Source organism: Fundulus heteroclitus, chromosome 12, assembly GCF_011125445.2.
Source record: "Fundulus heteroclitus isolate FHET01 chromosome 12, MU-UCD_Fhet_4.1, whole genome shotgun sequence".
Classification (NCBI taxonomy): Eukaryota; Metazoa; Chordata; class Actinopteri; order Cyprinodontiformes; family Fundulidae; genus Fundulus; species Fundulus heteroclitus.
The window spans coordinates 30,832,617-30,852,694 of NC_046372.1; the positions used below are offsets into that span (position 1 = coordinate 30,832,617).

General features: G+C 37.2%; 1 protein-coding gene across 7 annotated transcripts in view; it reads right to left on the minus strand.

The window, feature by feature from the left end:
• The window catches only part of mctp1a (multiple C2 domains, transmembrane 1a), a 179,922-nt gene that overhangs the window by 91,074 nt on the left and 68,770 nt on the right, over nucleotides 1–20,078 (minus strand). For all 7 annotated transcript variants that reach the window (XM_036144424.1, XM_036144423.1, XM_036144425.1 and 4 more), the window contains exons 3-5: nucleotides 5,139–5,281; nucleotides 3,873–3,952; nucleotides 676–787 (exon numbers count right to left, since the gene is read on the minus strand). In XM_036144424.1, the coding sequence (XP_036000317.1) occupies nucleotides 676–787; nucleotides 3,873–3,952; nucleotides 5,139–5,281 (335 nt within the window). The remainder of the gene's footprint in view (nucleotides 1–675; nucleotides 788–3,872; nucleotides 3,953–5,138; nucleotides 5,282–20,078) is intronic.

Genomic DNA, 20,078 nt, shown 5'->3' on the forward strand with positions numbered 1-20,078 from the left:
CCAGAACATCATCCTGCCGCTTCGCCTTCAGCGTGTGCAGCGTTGATCCATTTTCAGGTGATTGAACAGAGCTTGGTGACACGCTTAAAGGTCGGGATATCGTTTTAAACCCCAACCCTACTTTAAACTTCTCCACAACTTTATCCCTGACCTATTTGCTGCATTGCTTAGTCTTCATGACAATGCTTGTTGGCTTGTATTATCCAGTGAACATCTGAGGCCTTCACAGAATAGATATATTTATACTGAGATTAAATTTCAATCTACTCACAAATTCACTGACTTTTGGTAACACTGGAATTTATTTATGGCCATCAGGGTAAAGAGAGTATCAGAACAAAGATGACTTTATATAAATGCACGCAACGCTCTTAAATTAAATTATTATGAGAGCCGCCTTGGACTATCCTCATAATCCTATAATATTTATATGCCATTTTGTGTTGATCACATTAATCCCAAAAATGATATTGGTACATTTGTGGTTGAAAGAAGACAAAACGACAAATACTTTTGCAATGTACTGAACTGTTTTTAAGTTTTTAAGGGGGGTTATTTCTAGTTGGTGGTGAAGATTTGCCGTATAATCTAGAAAACAGGGAGGACATCTGTTGTGTAAAGGGAAAAAAATCAGATAATTAAATAATCCCCACAGATTTGACATGAATGTTTTACCGCATCCCGGATGTCCCCCTCCTTTGGCGACAGAGTGACAGAAAGGTCCAGGCTTCCCAGGTTATGTTCAGGGTACTGTGGGTCCTTCAGGTCCAGTGTCACATCCAGCGTCCTACAAGGATGGAGAGGCCAACGTGTTCACATGCAAAACCTTACCATGAAAAATATACAGCGGGAGCATCTGCAAACATTTTAAAACTCCCATACAAACACCCATATATAAAGAAATAAATATCTATATATTTTTTGAAAAATGTATAAAAGTTTACAGCAAAACATACGAAAAAGACCAGCTTCCTTTTTGCCGTCTCATGATTAGCTTAGGCTAAGGTGTTAATGAGAATAAAGCTGATATCACTCTGTCATTCTGGCTGAGTTAGAAAAGTTAAATGGCTGCACTAAAAGAGGCCATGTTTCAAATGATTTTATTTGCACAAACGTGCGGCTAAAGAATTGTCCAGTCGTCGTTAGTTTGTTTCAAAACGACTTTCACAGGCAAGACTGATTGCTGCTAATAAGATTAGACCCAGATCAACCATTTATCAAATCAAGAACTTTGGGGAGAGACGTTCTAAGATTGGAGCAACCTGTCAAAAGGCAAGAATGCAAACTAAGCAGCAACGGGTTTAAGATGCTGAAGTTATGGATTAATAACATTAGGAATTTGTGATCAATTGTCAAAGGGTGAGTGGATTCACATAAAAACATTGTTACAACCTCCAAATACTGAAAGGTCAACATCAGATGAAACTTCTGAATTGATCAAGAATTTCAGTACATCCTAGAAACATTTGAAGAACAGTCTAACAGCACTGGTGCAGTAAAGTTTGTGGGGGGGGGGGGGGGAGCTAAATGTCTGTCTCTAATACTTGGGGCCATGACATTTTCACAGCAGACAGTTAGACTTTTCACATAAAGAAAAATGCTGACAGACCAAGATGCATCCATAGTCCAATCAAACGTCACAGTGAGTCATGAAAGTGGTCTCAAGCCAGCAAACTTAGATGGCATACCTAAATTTCCGCTGTTTATTACAGTGGCTTCTAACTATCACCATGACTCCTTTCAGATACAAAGGACAAGACGGCAGCTCAAACAGCTGGGATCTTTCTGGAATATTAAGTCTAAATGTTGGCTGGTAAATGAGCCTGAACCAAGATTTAGTCTTACTCCATCAGGGAAATGTGTTGACATTTTTCCTTTTTTTCCCCTTCAGAAATAAATGATTTAATTATCACCACAGTATGAAACACAAAGCCTTGAGAAATGACATGTCAAGTAAAATGTGTTTGAGGGTTTAAATTTTGGATTAATTAAAGCATTGCTACTTTTGAGATTCCTTGTGGAGCAAATGAAAAAGTCTACCACAAGAGGGCAGCCACAGACTGTCTTTGCAGAAGATAATTATGTCGGTCAGGATGCAGAGACTTGGGAAAGCATTTATACGTCTTAAACTTTCCAAGTTATGTCACGCTACAACCACAACTGTAATATAACGTACTTTGACTTTTTTTTGTGTAGTGAAAAGAAAATGATGCTGTGTTTCTTTTTTAAATATATTTTTACACATGTATCTTAAAAGCGTGGCCTACGCTTGTATTCAGCCCCATTTGTATTCTTTATCAGTTTTTGCAAATCTACAAACTGAAAGTTTAGGCCATCCTACCAAATAGCTCAACTTCAGACTGAATGGGGATTCTGTGAAGATGACTTTTCAAGTTTTGCAACAGGTTTCCAATAGGATGTAGGTATGAACTTTGACTGGACCATTATGACACATTTATTTGATTTGATCTAAATGATTCACTTGATGCATGTTCAGGTTTGTTTTCCTGCCAGTTCTGACAGTGAGTAGCAGCTCCAGTGTTAAGTCAATGCAGAATAAAACAAGTTTTCTAAAGGGTTTTGCCTGCACTTATCTCCATCCATTCCTCTCAACTACCTATGATCTGATAGTTCTGTTAAAGATGATGTACAATGTTGTTGTTTTTTTAAAATGTAGGCCGAAAAGTTTAATTTTATGTCTAATTAGATCAGAGCACCTTCTTCCATACGTCAGCTTAATGCCACTACATATTCCACAAGAACAGCGAAATCTGGTATTTTAATCCAGCTGGCAAAAACAAGAACATCTTATTTCCAGCCAGGACCTATAACCCTGTTAAGAGACTTATGTACAGAACTCTTTGGAAGTCCTCATAGTTCCCTCCTGATGCAGACACCACACAAGAAACAGGTTCTGTCCAGATGATGTGTCAAGACCAAGCTGTAAGAACTCCCAAACCAGGAATTCAAAAACTGGATTATGTCATTTTGTCCTTGCAGCCATCATAGAGAGCGGGTTTATATACGTACATGTCAAGTATACCTGTATCTACATTACTTACTTACCTACGCATGGCTTGTGGCATGCCAATGTGTCTTCTTACAATTTTTATTCAACAATGGTTTTCTCCTTGATGCACCACCATAAAGGCTACATTGGCAGCCTTCCTGCCTAATAGCTGTCCTATCAGCAGAGGGTCACATCTCTGCAGTTCCTCCAGAGTAACCAAGGGCCTCTTGGCTGCTTCTCTGGTCAATGTTGTAATTGCCCTGTCTGTCATTTTAGGTGGACAGCAGTATGTTGGAAGATCTGCATCTATGACACAACTCTTTCCATTTTCCGATGACAGATCCGACAGTCCGTTGTGAGACGTTCAGATCTCGCAGAGTGCATCTGATGATGTTGTTTTATAAACTAAGTTGGCTTTAAACTTACCCTAACTGTTATCTCTGATCTGTCCCAATGTTCTCTAACAAAACTCTGGAGATTTCACAGAAAAAAAAAAACATTTATATTGAGATTAGATTGCAAAAGATGGAGTTTATTCAGTTAGGCTACTTATGAAGGCAACTGGTTGCACGTGATTTTATCTCAGACTAAAGGGTGTGAATGCAAATAAATGTCATTTTAAAAAAGAATTGTAGTGTGTAAGTTTGTAGCTTTACTGTAACAGATTACAAATGTCTTAAAAGTTGTTATTTGAAAACATACTAGAACTTACGTCTCTTTAAAGTTTGATATGACTTGGCTATCACCAAGGTATTAGTCAGTGTATACAGGAAATGTAATCTGATGTGACAAAAACTAATGACAACAGCTTAAAGAAATTATAACTTAAAGGACGAGGGGGGGAAAAAAGACACAAATGGACCTCTGATGTTCCAGTGACTCCAGATGGAGATAAGCTGAGCCCATGAAATCATCCTGAAGTCCAAAGTCATAGTCAAACACCTGCAGAGAGAGACACAACGACTTTGAGGAGAAAATCATAAATATCCTGCTACTTTTAATGTCAGACACAATTTTCTTTCATCAAGCTATGTGAGGAAATGACGGCCTCATAATTTGAGACTTTACACCGTTATCCCAAACACAATAGCAAAGTTTGGACGTTTTTTTTTTGTTTTTTTTTTTATCAAAATTCAAGCTAGCAATGCTCTCATTTCTCAAATCCTGTTCAAGTAATGATAAGATGTAACTCGTCTAATTGTTGCAATAAAGTCTAAAAGAGGACAGCCATGGGTCGTAGTTTCTCCATTTCATAATGTGATTAAAATAGTGCAGTAAACAGAAACTCATGTCTGAAAACATCAGACAATTCTCCCAGATCAGTGTTTGTGGGATTTCAAGTCCAGTTTTAGAGGGATAGACCTTCACACTTAACATCAGACACTGGGAGATGCAGGAATCATGGAAGAATTATCAAAAAGTGAACTAAACATATCATCTCAAAGTCTATGGAAAGAGTTTTTTTCACAAAATAAAATCACAATCGTGAAAACACACTTATGAAATGAAAACCCTAAGAATTTCAATTTATTACTGAACAGTTGTTTTAAAAAAAAGACCACAAATATATTAGACGTTTTGTTTGCTAATTAAGTGATGCTGGTGCCTTAATTGTGTTTTTTTATCTTTATCAATTCTTTAGTTATATCTACCAACTCTATGAACAAATGTCAGACATGCAAAAAAATACTTAAACATATAAATGCAAAGTGTGATACAGGGTGATTTATTCACAAGAATTATTATCCCAAACACCTAAAAATCCACACAGGGATGTCCTGGTAATACATTCAGGATGTCCTATTAATCTGTTAAAAACCTTCAAACCTAAATCTTCCAGAAAAATTAGAAATTTTATACAGATAGCTGCAGCATTTCCAAAGAGGATCATCACAAAGTTGTAACGACTTAAGACAAACTTAAGCTTTTTTAGATAATTTTCAGTCTTTGTCTATTTGAAACTGAAACTGAATAAATAAACGGGTCTCTCGGCGGATGAATAGCAGTCTTTTATCCCTTCTGTAAAAATGATTTAAACAAATAAAAGAACAAAAAAAACAACCCATTTACAATACATTAATGTGTAAGTCTGGGCATAGTAGCATCTGAAGTTCAAAGACAGACTTACCTTGACATATAGCGGCTCCCTGAGCGTTTCCACCAAAAGGCTGACTCTCTCATCCCACACTGGGTTTAGATTTTTATGGATCGTCTTGCTTCTGAACACTTCCTTCCCTCCGATTTTAAACTTCACATATGGATCGCTGGTCCCTGGAGATGAAAGAAGCAAACAGGAAGGAGAACTGTGAGGGGAAACGCCAACAAAACCATGTGAAATGCTTAAACTTTTTTTTTTTAAAAGGGAAAGACATTAGAGCAAACAAATGAAAGGGCCACCACAGAGTAGCTCTCAACACAAGGTGGGCAAAACTTTCAAATAATTATTCTTGTAGAATCTTTTATATCAGAAAGGGTTAAACAAAAAACTATAACCACAAGTTCACTCATCACTGGATTCCCCACCAAACATCTCTGGCTCTGCTCTGTTCAGAACCAGACAATAGACAACAGTTCATTTACTTCAGCAACTCCACCTTCTCCTTTTCACCTCCATCTAGCAGCGCTCCCCAAGGTTATGAGCTTAGTCCTTTCCTTTTAATTCTAAACTATCTCCATCTGCCACCTTGGAGTCTGATGCCACCCAGTTCTACATCAGCCAAATCCATAAAAATCCACGCAGCACACTTCATTTTCATCTACTGCACAGAAATAAAACCATGGATTCCAACACATTTTCCCCAACTTAACTACAATGAATTATCCTTTGAAAACCTGCCATACAGATCCTCGTTTCGCCTTTCACTAGAACCATTGACATTTAAATAATCCTTTAAAATTAATCTTATAAGATTTTGATACCTTGTAAAGTACTCAAATAATAAAATGATTCTTAGGTTATTATTATAATTATTATTAAGTATTCTTAATTAATAGTAGTAGTATTTTTAGGATTGTTATATCAGCATTAATAATAATAATAACGCAGTAATTAATGGATCATTACAGCAACATTTGGAAGGAGCACTTTTGATTTACCATGTCATTTATGTTTTGTATTAATCACATGATCAGTGCCAGTAGTTGATTCAGTAAAAAGAAAATACCTGGTTTTGACCACTAGATGGCAGTATTGTCTCAAAGTCTGTGACGCGTGAAGCTCCCGCTTACCCAGCAGCACACATGAAAACACAGTTAGGAAGAGAAAATTGCTTTCTATGAATGAACATTTATCATGCAGAACCAGAAGGGGGAAATAAAGTATTCCTGCCTATCTGATCCCTGCCTTTTCTGTTGAACATATTCACCAAGGATGATTGTAGCACGACAGAATATATCTATTCTGGACTGACAGACAAAGAGTATTGATTGAGCTTCTCAGAAAGCTGTTTGAGTGAAATAGATGAAATAGTTACTGCATTTGAATAAAAACAACCCAACTGGGGGGCGGGTGGGGGTTCTTAATGGAACCATTTGCATTCAGAGCCGCGTTTACGCAGGAAACATTAAAGTTTATGGATTTGGTGCTGTGCTGTTGCAGACTCATAAGAGGGAAACATGATTAATCCCAAGTGTTTTCAGAATGGCTCACATGAGGTGACTGTACATGCACATATGAGTACAGCCACCTTCACAAAAGAGGGAAGAAAACAGATTAAACAAAATAAGTTTGAATCAAGAATCTTTTACTGTCACCATGTGGTTCCGAAGGTGAGATTACCTTTGTGGCTTAAGATGTACACAGATAACATGACACACAGACATGTACAGGAGGTTTATATATATATATATATATATATATATATATATATATATATATATATATATATATATATATATATATATACAGGAGTACAGGAGTTTTTTATATATATGTATATATATATATATATATATATATATATATATATATATATATATATATATATATAGCCCCCCCCCCCCGACACACACACACACACACACACACACATTAGAGTATGCAAGGAAGCAAGGAAGCTTAAACAAATTAATTAAATGAGGTATTAAAAACACTCTGTTTATTTTATAGTCGATTCTGCAAAAACAGCATCTACTGAAAGTTTACCGCCTGCGTGGACGTGATATCCCTCCTGCTTTTTCTTGCAGAGGCTTTTTTTCATTTTTATTTGCTGAAGAGGTTATTTAAGACCTTGTACTTGCTTTAAAAGGAGTCCCACTGGAGTGTTTTGATTTGCACAAATAAGATGGCAAATTTGCAGCAAGCCACAGAATGGCTACCACAGTACAACCACATTCATCAACGTATCATAATGGGACTTTGTGTGATAGATTAGGACTAAGTGGTGCATGAATGAGAACCTGTTAGAAGGTGAAACAAATTAGGATTTCTAGCAGGACAATAGCCCTAAACATACAGCCAGAGCTTTAATACACCGTTTTAGATCAAAGCATTCATATGTTACAAGGGACCAGTCTAAGTCCAGACAGAAATCCAATTAAAAATCTGTGCCACAACTTGTTATTCTCAAAAACAGACACCCTCTTTCAAATCGTATGGCGTCAGACTCATTTCACAATGAAAACATGCAAACTTGTTAGATGAATACCATCAGAGACTATAACTGTAGCAATACCTTAGTCTCTACAAACCACTGACTTAGGTGGGATTTTTATTTGTAAAACTTTTCATTTCATTTTCCTTATTTTATTTGCTTGAGAGTGAGATTGTACATTAAGGATTTTTAACAACACAAACGTATTGAGAGCAAAGGTGAACTGAAGTTAAATTATTTGTGTGCATGCACAAACTTGGTGAATTAAGCTGATTCTGTAAATGCACCCAGTTACAGCCTAGGCTGATTTCCATTTTTTGTCCTCCTGTAAATGACCTAAAATGAAATAATAATAAAGAAACTAACAAGGGAGGAGGGAGGAAAACGTCAAGATAAAAGACTTCCTATTAGACAGAGAGTATATGAATCATTTTGGCCTAGTTGTCACTTCATATACACAATATCACAATTTTACAAAGCAACCATGCACCCCATACAAACTTTAACATACAGTTCATAAACTGTGCATCATACTCCTTCCACTTCACAACGATATTATTTTGGGCTTTTTCTCTAATATCAAATCCCAATTAAAAAAAATACACTGAAGTTTGTGTTTTCAGCAGGATCAAATGCGGAAAAGTTTAAGCGGTGTGAATATGTTTTGCGAGATATTGGATATGCAGACAAAAAACAATGAGCATTAGAGTCTTTTTTTTATTATTATTACACTCCAAAGCCAGGATGTCTCATTGTTCACATCCGTCTCATCTGATTATGATAGTGTCTTGCTCCAACATTAATTAGGAAATATCTTACTCCCACACAATTCCTTGGTGTTGCTTATTAAAGTCGGTAAAAAGAACAGCGATGTCAAGGATTCACATTTTTATACCGTCGAAGACTCTGAATGTTTAAAAGTATTTTGTAGTCATAAAAAAAAAAAACAGAACACGAGGTCTGTTTTGTTTAAATAAAAACCAGCGATGTTGTGCTGCCAGCAAAGCTTTGATGTGTGAACAACATATGTGCACACAGCGGCCTGCTGGGAATTGGAGGCCATTTCCTCACATTTAGAAAACCTCTCACACACATATGCACACGTGTGCTCTCCCGCAAAATCTACTACATTCACACATATTTTCCCTTCAACATTGTGTTACCCTTGACAGGTCTCTGAAAGACAGCTAAAGCTGGAGGAAAGAAATTCTACAAAAAAAAAAAAGAGAAAACAATTAGAGTCAAAAATTTCAGGGTCTGTGCAGCTTCTTTGGAAAAAACGCAAGAGAATTCCATAAATACTAACAGGATTTTTTTTGATAAAGAACAAAGACACGGTTGATCTCAAAGAAAAATGGTCCCAAACCACATTTCAACAGGAAGACTGTGTCGCCTAAAAGGAAAAGGAGTCTTTTCCTGCATATTGCTGTCTTTCTGTGCCTCAGTGGGTCAATATCACCCAGACACACATCACTGACTCAGAAGCTCTGCATCCCACCGTGCCAGCTTTATGGGGGCCATAACACACATAGGCTGAGGAGTATGAAATGGAAAAGGCTGCCGGTGTAGGAGGGTGATGGCTGAAAATGAGCAGGAGAGGGTCCAGCACAGAGGAGAGGAGGAAAAGTAAGCACTTTCTTGGAAAACAACCAATGCTATCCACTTATGTCAGATTTCTTTTTCGAAACTTTTACACTTTCTAACCTTTGATGAGACTTCTCTAAGAAATTAAATGAGTAATGCACTCACCACCCAAGGCCTGCTGGGTGGTTGGATCAATAAGACATATATATTATAAGATCAATAAGCTCTACAGAAATGTACAATGATTGACACGAGTGTTACATATAGATTATGGTACCAGGGGCTTTTTGTCCACTTCTGACGCATGAGAGGATAGAACAGAAGTTCTGCGTGAGGCGAGACTGGGAACAAAAAGTACATAAAGAAGGCCTATATCACTGATTTATAAATTTGCAGGGATAAATGCTGTAGGTGTAGAGGTTCAGTTATATTAAATGGTTTTTGGTCTTCAGTTAGCGCTGATGCTTCTGGGTTTCTTGAATTAGATTTTATAGCCGTGGTTTTAAAAAGTAAAAGGGCTAAGAAGGTTTAAGATGGATTAGCAACATAAGTTTGATTTGTGTAATGTTCTCAATATCTTGAATATTTAATAACCTTTTTACAAATTCAGTTGTAATATTCAGATTCAACACACTGTCCGACAGAGCTCACATTTCCTGAAGCTGCTTCCAACAGAAACACCACTAATTACCTTTTGTAAAGGATATTGAGGATATTACGGAAATTATGAGTAAAAAAAAGAAGCTTTGCTTTAAATGCATGAATCCAGACATCTTTGCAAGAGATGTGCTGAGAGATTTTCTGTCAAGATTTTAAGCTTGACCGGCCCTGACCAGAGAGCGGCCAGCCGGTTAATCACAAATCTACATTCTTGTTGAAGCTGTTGCTGTAAGAGGAAGACTCAAAGTTAGCTTTTTCCCCTTTATTAACACAATGTTTTCATATATGAGATCAAAGGAAACCCAAAAGGTTTGTGCTTTTTCAAAGACAACTGTATTTTTTACAGATGCATTGCTGGACTTTAGCGAGAGCTCAGAATTGCACCCCTTCGAAGTTTTGTAGGTGTGTAGTCTTTTACTCCTTGTAGGTGTGACTTTTTGGGTAGTTTTATTAGACTGGTAAAACAGCAAGTCAATTTGGAAATGCTGGCAGTCTTGTGAGTTTAAGTAAGGACTTACAATCTTCATAGGAATAGACTTTTCTTCACCGTGACTTACTGTGCTAATTGTGCTAAATGCTAACGCAGGATAGTACAGCCAGTTCAAAATCTCAATTCAGTAATGATTTTGTCCTTGTTCTAAAATAGTAAAAACTTGTTTTACAGCTGCTGCTCTGTCTCTCACAAACCGTATGACGTTGACCCTGCTTCTAATCACAAAAAGTAACTAATTAATTTGAGTCTTCGTATTTATTTATTCAAGATGCATTCAAAATATGTACGAAAGCCAGCCACTTTGCGCTTCATACTCTTGTAAATCATGCAACTGTACTGAGATGCAGAGCTCTCCATGGAAGGCACTTGACTTGGCACAGTCCTTCCAGCCCCTGAGCATAATGGAGATGTGACTTTACAAGTTTGCATCCTCTCCCTTTTGACATGCTTCTCCTTCCAGCCTGAATACTACATATTTGCCCAAAAGGCCGCAATGAAGCAAAAAATTAAAACAAAACCAAAAGACAGGACGTGATCACATTTTCAGCTGTTTCTTTTCTCATCTTGTCCGGATGTCTCATGTGACATCAGTTATCCTGTAGTAAAATATTTATCTTTATAGTTTCCTCTTTGAAATTCAGTTATAGTTACACTTGTGTTATCTAGCACTGATTAATTATATGAATTACCTCATTAAGCACTGCTGTTCTAATCACTTCACAGTGCCACCGGCCAAGCACACGAGGGAGGGTGTGTGTCACGTAACTCGTAAATCATTCTGCAGTCACAGGCACTCAGACATGGGATTTTTACTCATTTAAAGACTTTTTCAGTCAGCATACAGGTTTATATTCCTCAGTGTGATTAAATATGTTATTGTTTCTGCAATTTATTGATAGATATAAATCTATTATTTCAGTATAGCCTTGCAACTCACAGTAGGAGCGGGCCACCTGGTCGGGGTCTGAGCGTTGGGTCCCGGGAGTCTGGGGCTCTCCCCTGGAATATGGGGATAGGGCTTAGGTATGGAGGGCAGGGTGTGGGAGAGGTAGCATCTCAGGGTTTGTGGGATGGGCTCCGGGCATCTGAGGTTCTGATTCCCCCTGATTTCTGATTCAGTGTTCTGGGAGGGCGGGTCTTTGGCTCCTCACAACCGCTATTGAGCATTTTTTTATAAAATAACCTTACAAGCGCACTCTGACAACCACCTACAGGTGCTTGGATTCAGGTGCTTACAGATTCACTTCTATACAGAAAACCTCTATTATTTTCTTTAGCTGTCATTTTATAGCCTCGTGAGACCATCCTGATCTCGCGAGCTTTCAAGGTTTCACTCGCAGATCAGTCTGGCTACTCTCCGTTAAAGAAAATTTGGAGCCGTTCACCAAACGAACGTCCAATCAGCGTTGGCTTTGAGGCGGGTAGAGGTGTGACGCAACCAGAAGCAAGACAGTTCAGTCTAAAGAACATGGCGGCTTCAGCCGATTAAACTAGCGTTAGCGTGGCTATCGAGCAAGTTTTATCGGAATTACAGAGCATTTCTTTGCTGAGCTAACGAGCCTTTACCTGCAGCAGCAAGAGTAGCTTGGCTTGTGGTTGTGTTTTCGTCGTCGCTCTGTTACGAGTGACGACGAAGCATGTTGACGAGTACGTCATATGCTTCGTTGATCTGATTGGTTTATTTGGCCCGTCTATCACCAACATAGGCCAATCAGCTAACCAGTATTTTCGCCCCTTCCCAAAATTACTTCAACGGAAGGTTTCCAGATGGATATGCAAAGCAAATCTATCTGGCGGAGTCAGGTTAGTCACTTTATACATCTCGTATTAAATAATACTGTATATACTTCCGTGATGGTATGAAGGTGTTGGTTGTTTGTACCTGTAATACTTTATCTGTTGGTTTTACTGAGGATGTTATATTGCTCTTTCCCTCTCGTCTCCTCTTTTCTTTCACATTTTCTCCCGTTTAGTATTTTGTCTCATCTGTCTCTCTTATTTTTTACCTCTTCTGCCTTCCCGTTTCTATGTCCAATGAACATGAAATAGCTCCAGCATAAAATCTAATACACTTTACTCTATATTTGCAATTCCCAAAGACACTTTAAATAGCTCCACTTAAATTAACAGCTCATTTCCACTGCCTAAGTCACAAGGCATCTGCTTTTATTATTCCTCTGGTTGGTAATTTCAATGGTCAACTTGTAAGAGATAAAATTTCACATTTCCGGCACTATTTAAACTGAGGACCGCAGGATCCAGGTTATCTTTATGTATGATTATCCACACCACAATAACATGAGCTTAAAACGTCAATAAGTAGCATATTATAAAAATATAACTGAGAAAAAAAAGGCCAGATAAACACAATATGCCATCCATTTCAGGTGTCACTCCTTCAGTTTTGTATGACTGCTATTGAAACCAAGCACAAATTAGTGTGACAGTAGCGAAGAATATAAATAAATCTGTTTATAAGAGCACACAGCAGAGAGCACAGCGGGCAGCTTTGCCTTGGGTGTGGTACAAACACACATCTGAAAACCCGCGGTCAACCTCTTTTTCTGAGTGGCTCTCTGTCTTCTCGACAGCAGCAGAGAACATAATCAACCCCACATTTATCTCTTCTGAACGCCTAATAGGCAATGGCCATAAAAACCGCTCTCTGCGTCTATTTGCTGGTAAACCTGACTGCCGTTCCAGACACCTGAGCCCCAGGGATGATGTAACAGTGCTGGTAAAAGCACCAACAGGGATCCCAGGGTACAAAAACAGAACCGTGTAGAAAACTCTGTTTTCTAGATAGTTTTCTTTTGCGAAAGCAGTACCAGCAAACCGACTCAGTGTAAGGGTTTTTACAGACATCAAATTCAGCATGAGTAAATACTGCAAAGCAAATACTCAAATATTATGCAATAGTTCAGTCAGATATGGTTTCTTTATGAGACCATTAAGTCATCATCTTGTCCCAAAGATGGTGTTACCTGTAGGGTTTGTTTGTATTATGAATATTCTTATGTAGCTGAAACAAAACCAAGTGCACTCCACCACCAATGTGCTCATACATTTTGACAATGCATACTATATTAACAGCGGATTCCTGCTGTGGAAATAATTACTAGTGATTTCTCTCTCCCTGACTTGCTCTGTTAGTTTCACCATTGTTCCTCAGGCAAGGGAAACCATTTGCTACGATTAAATCAAGTTCTTACAACCACCCAGTGAACACCAGACTTGAAATTTTAACATTGAAACCATACATGTACTTGATTTAGACCAATGCATTATGGCTAGCTTCAGACCAAGTAAAACTGAGCTACATATCATCACCTTCCAAAAAGAATAGCCTAAGTTGATTTGTTTTCCCCCTAAATCAACCTCATAACTTATTGCTGTGTTATTTTGTGTATCATCTGAAAAGCTTGGAAAAAATTACTTAGGCCATTATTTGAGGAAGGTGACAATATTATAGTAATTGAGTAGTAATTAAGGGTTCCGAGCCTGACTGCTGTGACTCCTTTATTTCTCACTATCTCAGCTGTCAGGTCAGGTCCACATTTAGACATCTGATAAATGTACTAGACATCAAAAAACTTTTTTTTCTATCAAATACCTTCAAAATATTTCCCAGATGTCTTCGAATTATTTAGACATTTTATACAAAAAAATTCTCCCAAGGAATAGGTGAAATAGTGGGTAATTCTACCCGTACAAGAGTGTATTCATGTATGACCTCATGTAATAAATCTGTGGTAATGCACTGTAGCACTAAGAAATGCACCAAAACTGACCGTGAGCCCATGTGTGCATACACAATTCAAAAAGAAATTTACAATTTTGACAAAGACAGTTCAAAAATGCCTTCGGGTTAAATTAAATTGAACAAACTAAGTTTTTAATTTCCAGAGACTCTGCTCTTGGAATTGACAAAAAATATATTTTTTGTATTGATAAAATGTTTATATGATTTTGTCAAACTTAAATATGCATGATATTTTGCTGCTATGTTCAAAACATGGCATACTTCCACATTGTATTTTTCCTATCCTAACAACATATACATGCAGTCTTTGTCATGTTTGCTTCCAGCTAGTTCTTATCGTACGTTAAGGAGCTTTGTCCTCTCTGAAAAGTAAGCAAATGATTTAAAAACAATTGTGGACTTTATTTTATTTTTTTTCGTAACAGTTATCTACTGTATGTAGACATAGAAAAAAAGGTTGACTTCTGTGCGCAGGTGAGAGCTGAGTCAGCAGTTTTTAAAGGAGAGAATGGAGAGATGAAGAAGACGGATGGACCATGACTGAATGACCGGCAGCACGCAGAAACAAAAGGCTGTGCTCAATTAAGTCAACAAACTGAAAAAGATTATATCACATTGTCTATTCACTGGAACATTCTAATATGTTTTCTATATAGATCCTTGTTTTTTTTGGGGGGGATTGCTGGCAGTTCAGTGCTGCATTCTGTTAAGATGAATAGCCAAACATTCAACAGCTTCACAGTTACTCACCTAGGCAGATAGCAACTGGCTGACAATCCAATTTCTGGAAGCGAGAGAGAAGCTGAAGCAAAAACCCAAGCTGGTACAAAAAGTAAACAGTTTCTGATCTGCCTGGAGCTGCTATCTATCCAGGCTGTTTTCTGGCATCTGACCTACCCACCCTACCTTCGTGGGACCCCTCTGTTGGAGCTTGAATTCTTCCAAACTTTCCCTCAGACTCTTGTCAGGTATTTAGAAAATGTAATTTTGCTTCCAATGATAAGGTAAAGAATCTTGCCGTTTTCTTTGACAAGTACATATCATTTAAATCCTATTTTATTTCCAGGATTTTCATCTTTCACCTCCAGAATATCGCCAAAATCAAAAATATTCTGCCCAGGGGTGATGCTGAAAAACTAGTTCAAGCATTTGTTACTTCAAGGCTGGACTACTGTAATTCTTTACGACCAGGTAGTCCATAAAACACAGATGAAAGCCTTTGGCTGACCCAAAAGACTGCAACAAGTGTTTTGATAAAAATTAACAAGATAGATCAAATTTCTTGTATTTTCGCTTCCCTTCATTGGATCCCTATTACAGCCAGAATGGAATTTAAAATTCTTCTTCTAATGTATAAAGCCCTTAATAATCAAGCTCCATCATATATCAGAGCTCTGATTACCCCGTATGTTCCTAACAGAGCACTTCGCTCTCAGACTGCAGGTCTGCTGGTGGTTCCTAGAGTCTCTAAAAGTAGAATGGGAGGCAGATCCTTTAGCTATCAGGCTCCTCTCCTGTGGAACCAACTCCCAGTTTTGGTCCATGAGGCAGATACCCTGTCTACTTTTGGGACTAGAATTTAAAATGTCCTTTCTGACAAAGCTTATAGTTAGAGTGCCTTACGTTATCCTGACCAATCTCCAATCGATTATACTATCGATTATTCTGACAATTAATCGAGTAATTGGATAAATAATGCATACATTCTGCAGAATTTTCACTTAATATATTTTATGAGTAATAGAAATAAATAAAAAAATATACAAATGAGCAAATAATTAAATTCTTTTTTAATAAGAAGGATACATCTTTAGCTAAAAAGTTCCAGGAACTTGCATATTACATTCTAGTTTTTTTTTAGATTAAAAAGCATAATTCTATTCATATAAAAAATAATCCTTATAGTGTACTTCCAAGCTAAGTTTCATCAAAAAGATAAACACCTCATTTAAATTCAGACATGATAAATACTGCCTTCTTAAAAAAAAAAAAAAACATTCTTAGATGTGTTTAATGGAATGAAAATACCTTTACTGTCCCATAATAGGGATATTTGGGTGTAAGTAAGTAAGTAAGGTGTGACAGTGGCAAAAACAATTGGATACTAGACTTGCACACAAGATAAATTAATATGAAAAAAGCTAAATTTAAAGTTAAGCTGTACAGCAGAAAAGAAAGAAATATAATGTGCAATTATTAATAGATAAGGCATATTCAGGTAAAGATTAAGTGTTCAAGTTAAAAATTGAAGAAAAAACAGCAGTTGATTTACAGAATGATGTAATATTTTTAGTGAAACATTTTTTTGTTACACAAATTAATAACTATGGCAAAGACATCCACATAACAGAAGTAGAACGAAACTGTCCTCTAAATTAACAGCTTTGATACGTCTCTGCAGGTTTATAGTGAAACCTTCTCTTAAAGTTATTGTCATTCTGCAGTGAAGGAGCTCCGCCTTGTTGTCCCCAACCTGGCCGGAACATAGTGTGCCGAATAAATAAACCTCGATGAATTTTATGAATCGAGATCCTCGAACAATTTGATGAATTGTGTCAGCCCTACACATGAGAAGCTGAGCTGCTACTGCCATAAACTTCATGTTCAACTTCTAGAGACACTTGGCCCTTTCTATTAGTAGTTAACATTGTCTCTCTCCTAGAGGTAGCTATCGGCTTGCCTTAACCGTGACTTAACTGTATGTGCTCTTTTTCATGCCACACTTAAAAACTGTCTTAGAGGATATCTGTTTGACTGTGTTTCTCTCCTATATGAAGCCACTAAAGACATAAATATTGCCATTACCGTTTTCCATTCTTTAACATATAAAGTGCTCCTAGCTCAGTGCCTCCATACTGTTTTTTTTTTTTTGGGGGGGGGGGGGGGGGGGGGGGGGGGGGGGGGTTGTGGTCTGCCTTCTCAAACCCCCAGTCAGTTGTGGCAGATGGCCATTCACACTGAGCCTGGTTCTGCTGGAGGTTCCTTCCTGTTAAACGGGAGTTTTCATCTCCACTGTTGCTACGTGCTTGTGCTGTATCAGGAATTCACTACATTATCATCCAGGAGAAGTGAATGCTGCAAGTCAATGATTTGAATAGGAAAAAACATTTCCAACAGATCAGGAGATTCACACAATGGATATGGTGTGAATATTTCTGTCACTATGTTGAATCAGTGCAACAAAGAATTATGGCAGCTGGGGTCCAACCCTGTACTGGCAAGGTGAACCTAAAAGTATGGCTAACCCTACCCTACTTTTTTATTGCTATAAATTATTTGGTATAACTGTATTGCTAATGGGTAAACAGCAATCTGTTTAACCTTCACCTTAAAATTACCAATTTCAAATTCAATTACTTTACATCTATTGTTAGATTTAGTTAAAACAAGTGCTGCTAGTGCTAGTGCTTTCTAGGTATTTAGCTGTGAAATCAGCTCCTGCAAAAAACCTTCAGTGGCTGAAATGTTCCTCTTCTTCTCTCAGTGCTTTTGGTCTGTGAGACAACTCAACTGGCTCGTCATCTCCCTTCAGAAATATGTGTGAGAACAGACAAAATCTTTGTTATTGCTCGCTTTACCTGAAGTGTTACGTGTTCTTGCATATATTAACCTGGAGCACAGCATTTAAATGAATGCATTAGATGTTTAGGTTTTAGCTCACGTCTATAATGAATTTTGATTAAGTTTTCTGATTCTACTGAATACTTTTAGCTGTATTTAGCTTTTTTACAATTCATAAATGGTCAAAATGTGTCTCATTAAAGTTCTGCCAGGCTTTAAACCTTAATTATATTTGAGGAGAGGCCTAAATAGGGTCGAAAAAACTTACAATGTTTAGTGAAAAAATAAGCAGTCATGGCTTAAAATACAACTGGAACCCAAAACCCAAAAATAACCTTTCATATTATGAGGTGATTTTCTCCAATTAAAAGTATGTGTGTAAAACATGTGAGCAATGACATGCAGAACCAGGTTGCAAGAGTAGGAAAGCTGCTAGATTAGAATGTGAATGTAGATGATGTGAGATGCGTTTTGCCATGTCAGTGTTGAAAGCTGTTGTTTTTTAACAGAGTAAAGAAAACGACTTTTCAGAAAAATCTAATTTGAAAACTTGTAAAGGTAATGTTCTCTAAGTTGGCATAGCAAAAAAAATAAAAAATGCTGTGGTTATTGTGTTGAGTTTATATAATATTCAAATGTGAGTGCTGAAAAGGAGAAAAAAACAAAATCCTGTCCAGATCTGTACAAAAATGAGTATTGTTGCATAAGAGCTAAAAATGTCAGGACAGGCAGGTTTGGAGGTCATAATGAAACTGGCAAAATGAGTGGCATTTAAATGTAAAGGTGGATTGAATATAAGCATAATTTGAAATCTACTGCAGTGACTGCTTGATGTATTTACATCGTTTTGGACGTTTTATTACTGAATGTAATGTGGAGATGCAGCTGTTTCACACAGAATCAGAGCATCTCATTACGATCAGTTAGGTGGTCTGTTTTAGTGTAAGGACAGAGCTGTGAAAAAGCATTTGCCTCTATTTATCACACCTAGACGTTTCAGATCATCAAACACATTTTGATATAAGACAAAAAATTGTTCAGCATGAAACTTGAAACAACTAAAAGCAAAACCAAAATACAAAACTCCTAAATGCTTTAAATCAAGACCCCAACATTTTGATAACATATTTGTTGAGAAGAGGCCTCCCCTGCTGCAGGTAAAGCTGTGAAACACAAATGCTCATATTATGTAAATCTGTCCATTTAAAAAAAACACTCTTGGTTAAAGCTTCTGCTAACAGAGTTAAATATTATGCTCATTCATGACTACAGGGTGAAACATGATCCCATATGCCACTGTTCCTTTTTCTAATTAATGAGTCGAACTGCTAAATATTTAACTTCCCTACTGTCATCATCAATCTGCACCACTCATTCTCCATTCATGAGCAATAGTTCTTTGTCAGGGCAGGCAAGACAAACTATGTCTAAATCATTTATTAATAATTTATTAGCAGGTAATTACATTTCAGAGGAAATTGTGACATGATCTTCTAAAAATACCTTTGGATGACAAAGCTATTCTCTTACTGTATTTTCATATGTCAATATGTATGTTAAAAAAAATCTGACAATAAATATGATTTAAACAAGTAAATAAGTGAGTAAACATTATGCACAGTGCCATAAAATAGTATTTGCCTTGTTACATGTTTTCTTTTTCCACCCTTACATTGTTCAGATCATCAAATAAATTGTATTTACAAAGATAATCAAATGGAGAATTAATTTTTCCTTGGAGGAATTTTGGCCCACCCTTATTTGCACTCTTATTTTTTTTTCAACCCCAAATGAACGTCTTTGATCAGGGGCAGCCTTCCATGATATTTACATCCAGAACTTCAACTTCATCAGAATTTACTTCCTAATGATATGAAAGCGGATAACTGTAATTTGGATGTAATACGGTTGAAAAACAAAACGTTTTAAAAATACCCTGGTTGTTTAAATTCAAATATGAAGAAACAACAAGATGAAGCATTTATTCAATGAATATGTAAATGCAAAATTACTTCCAATATCTATATAAGAATCTTAAATAAAACTAGAACTGCAAGCAGTTATCATCGCGTTCCAAGCTCAGGGCCCTTATACCCTGAGCTACACCCCTACCAGCATGCCAGGTCACATGACCCACCATTTCAGAGTCGGATTACAGCTTACTTGCAGAAGCACTCAGGCCCCTAAAGGCATATTCCTTACCACAGTTTCTCCTTACCAGGGGGGCATATACTCTATAGGCTGAGTGATTTTCCTTCCACTTAACTTTCCATTGATATCCCACATTAAAGCTGTATAGCTGCCAGCTTCTGTTTCTCTTTTGATGTTTATTCTCCTATCATGTATGATTATTCAGTGTAGTCTTAAAAGTACTCAGGGTGTGTGCCTCACGGACTACTGCAAGAAATTTAGCTG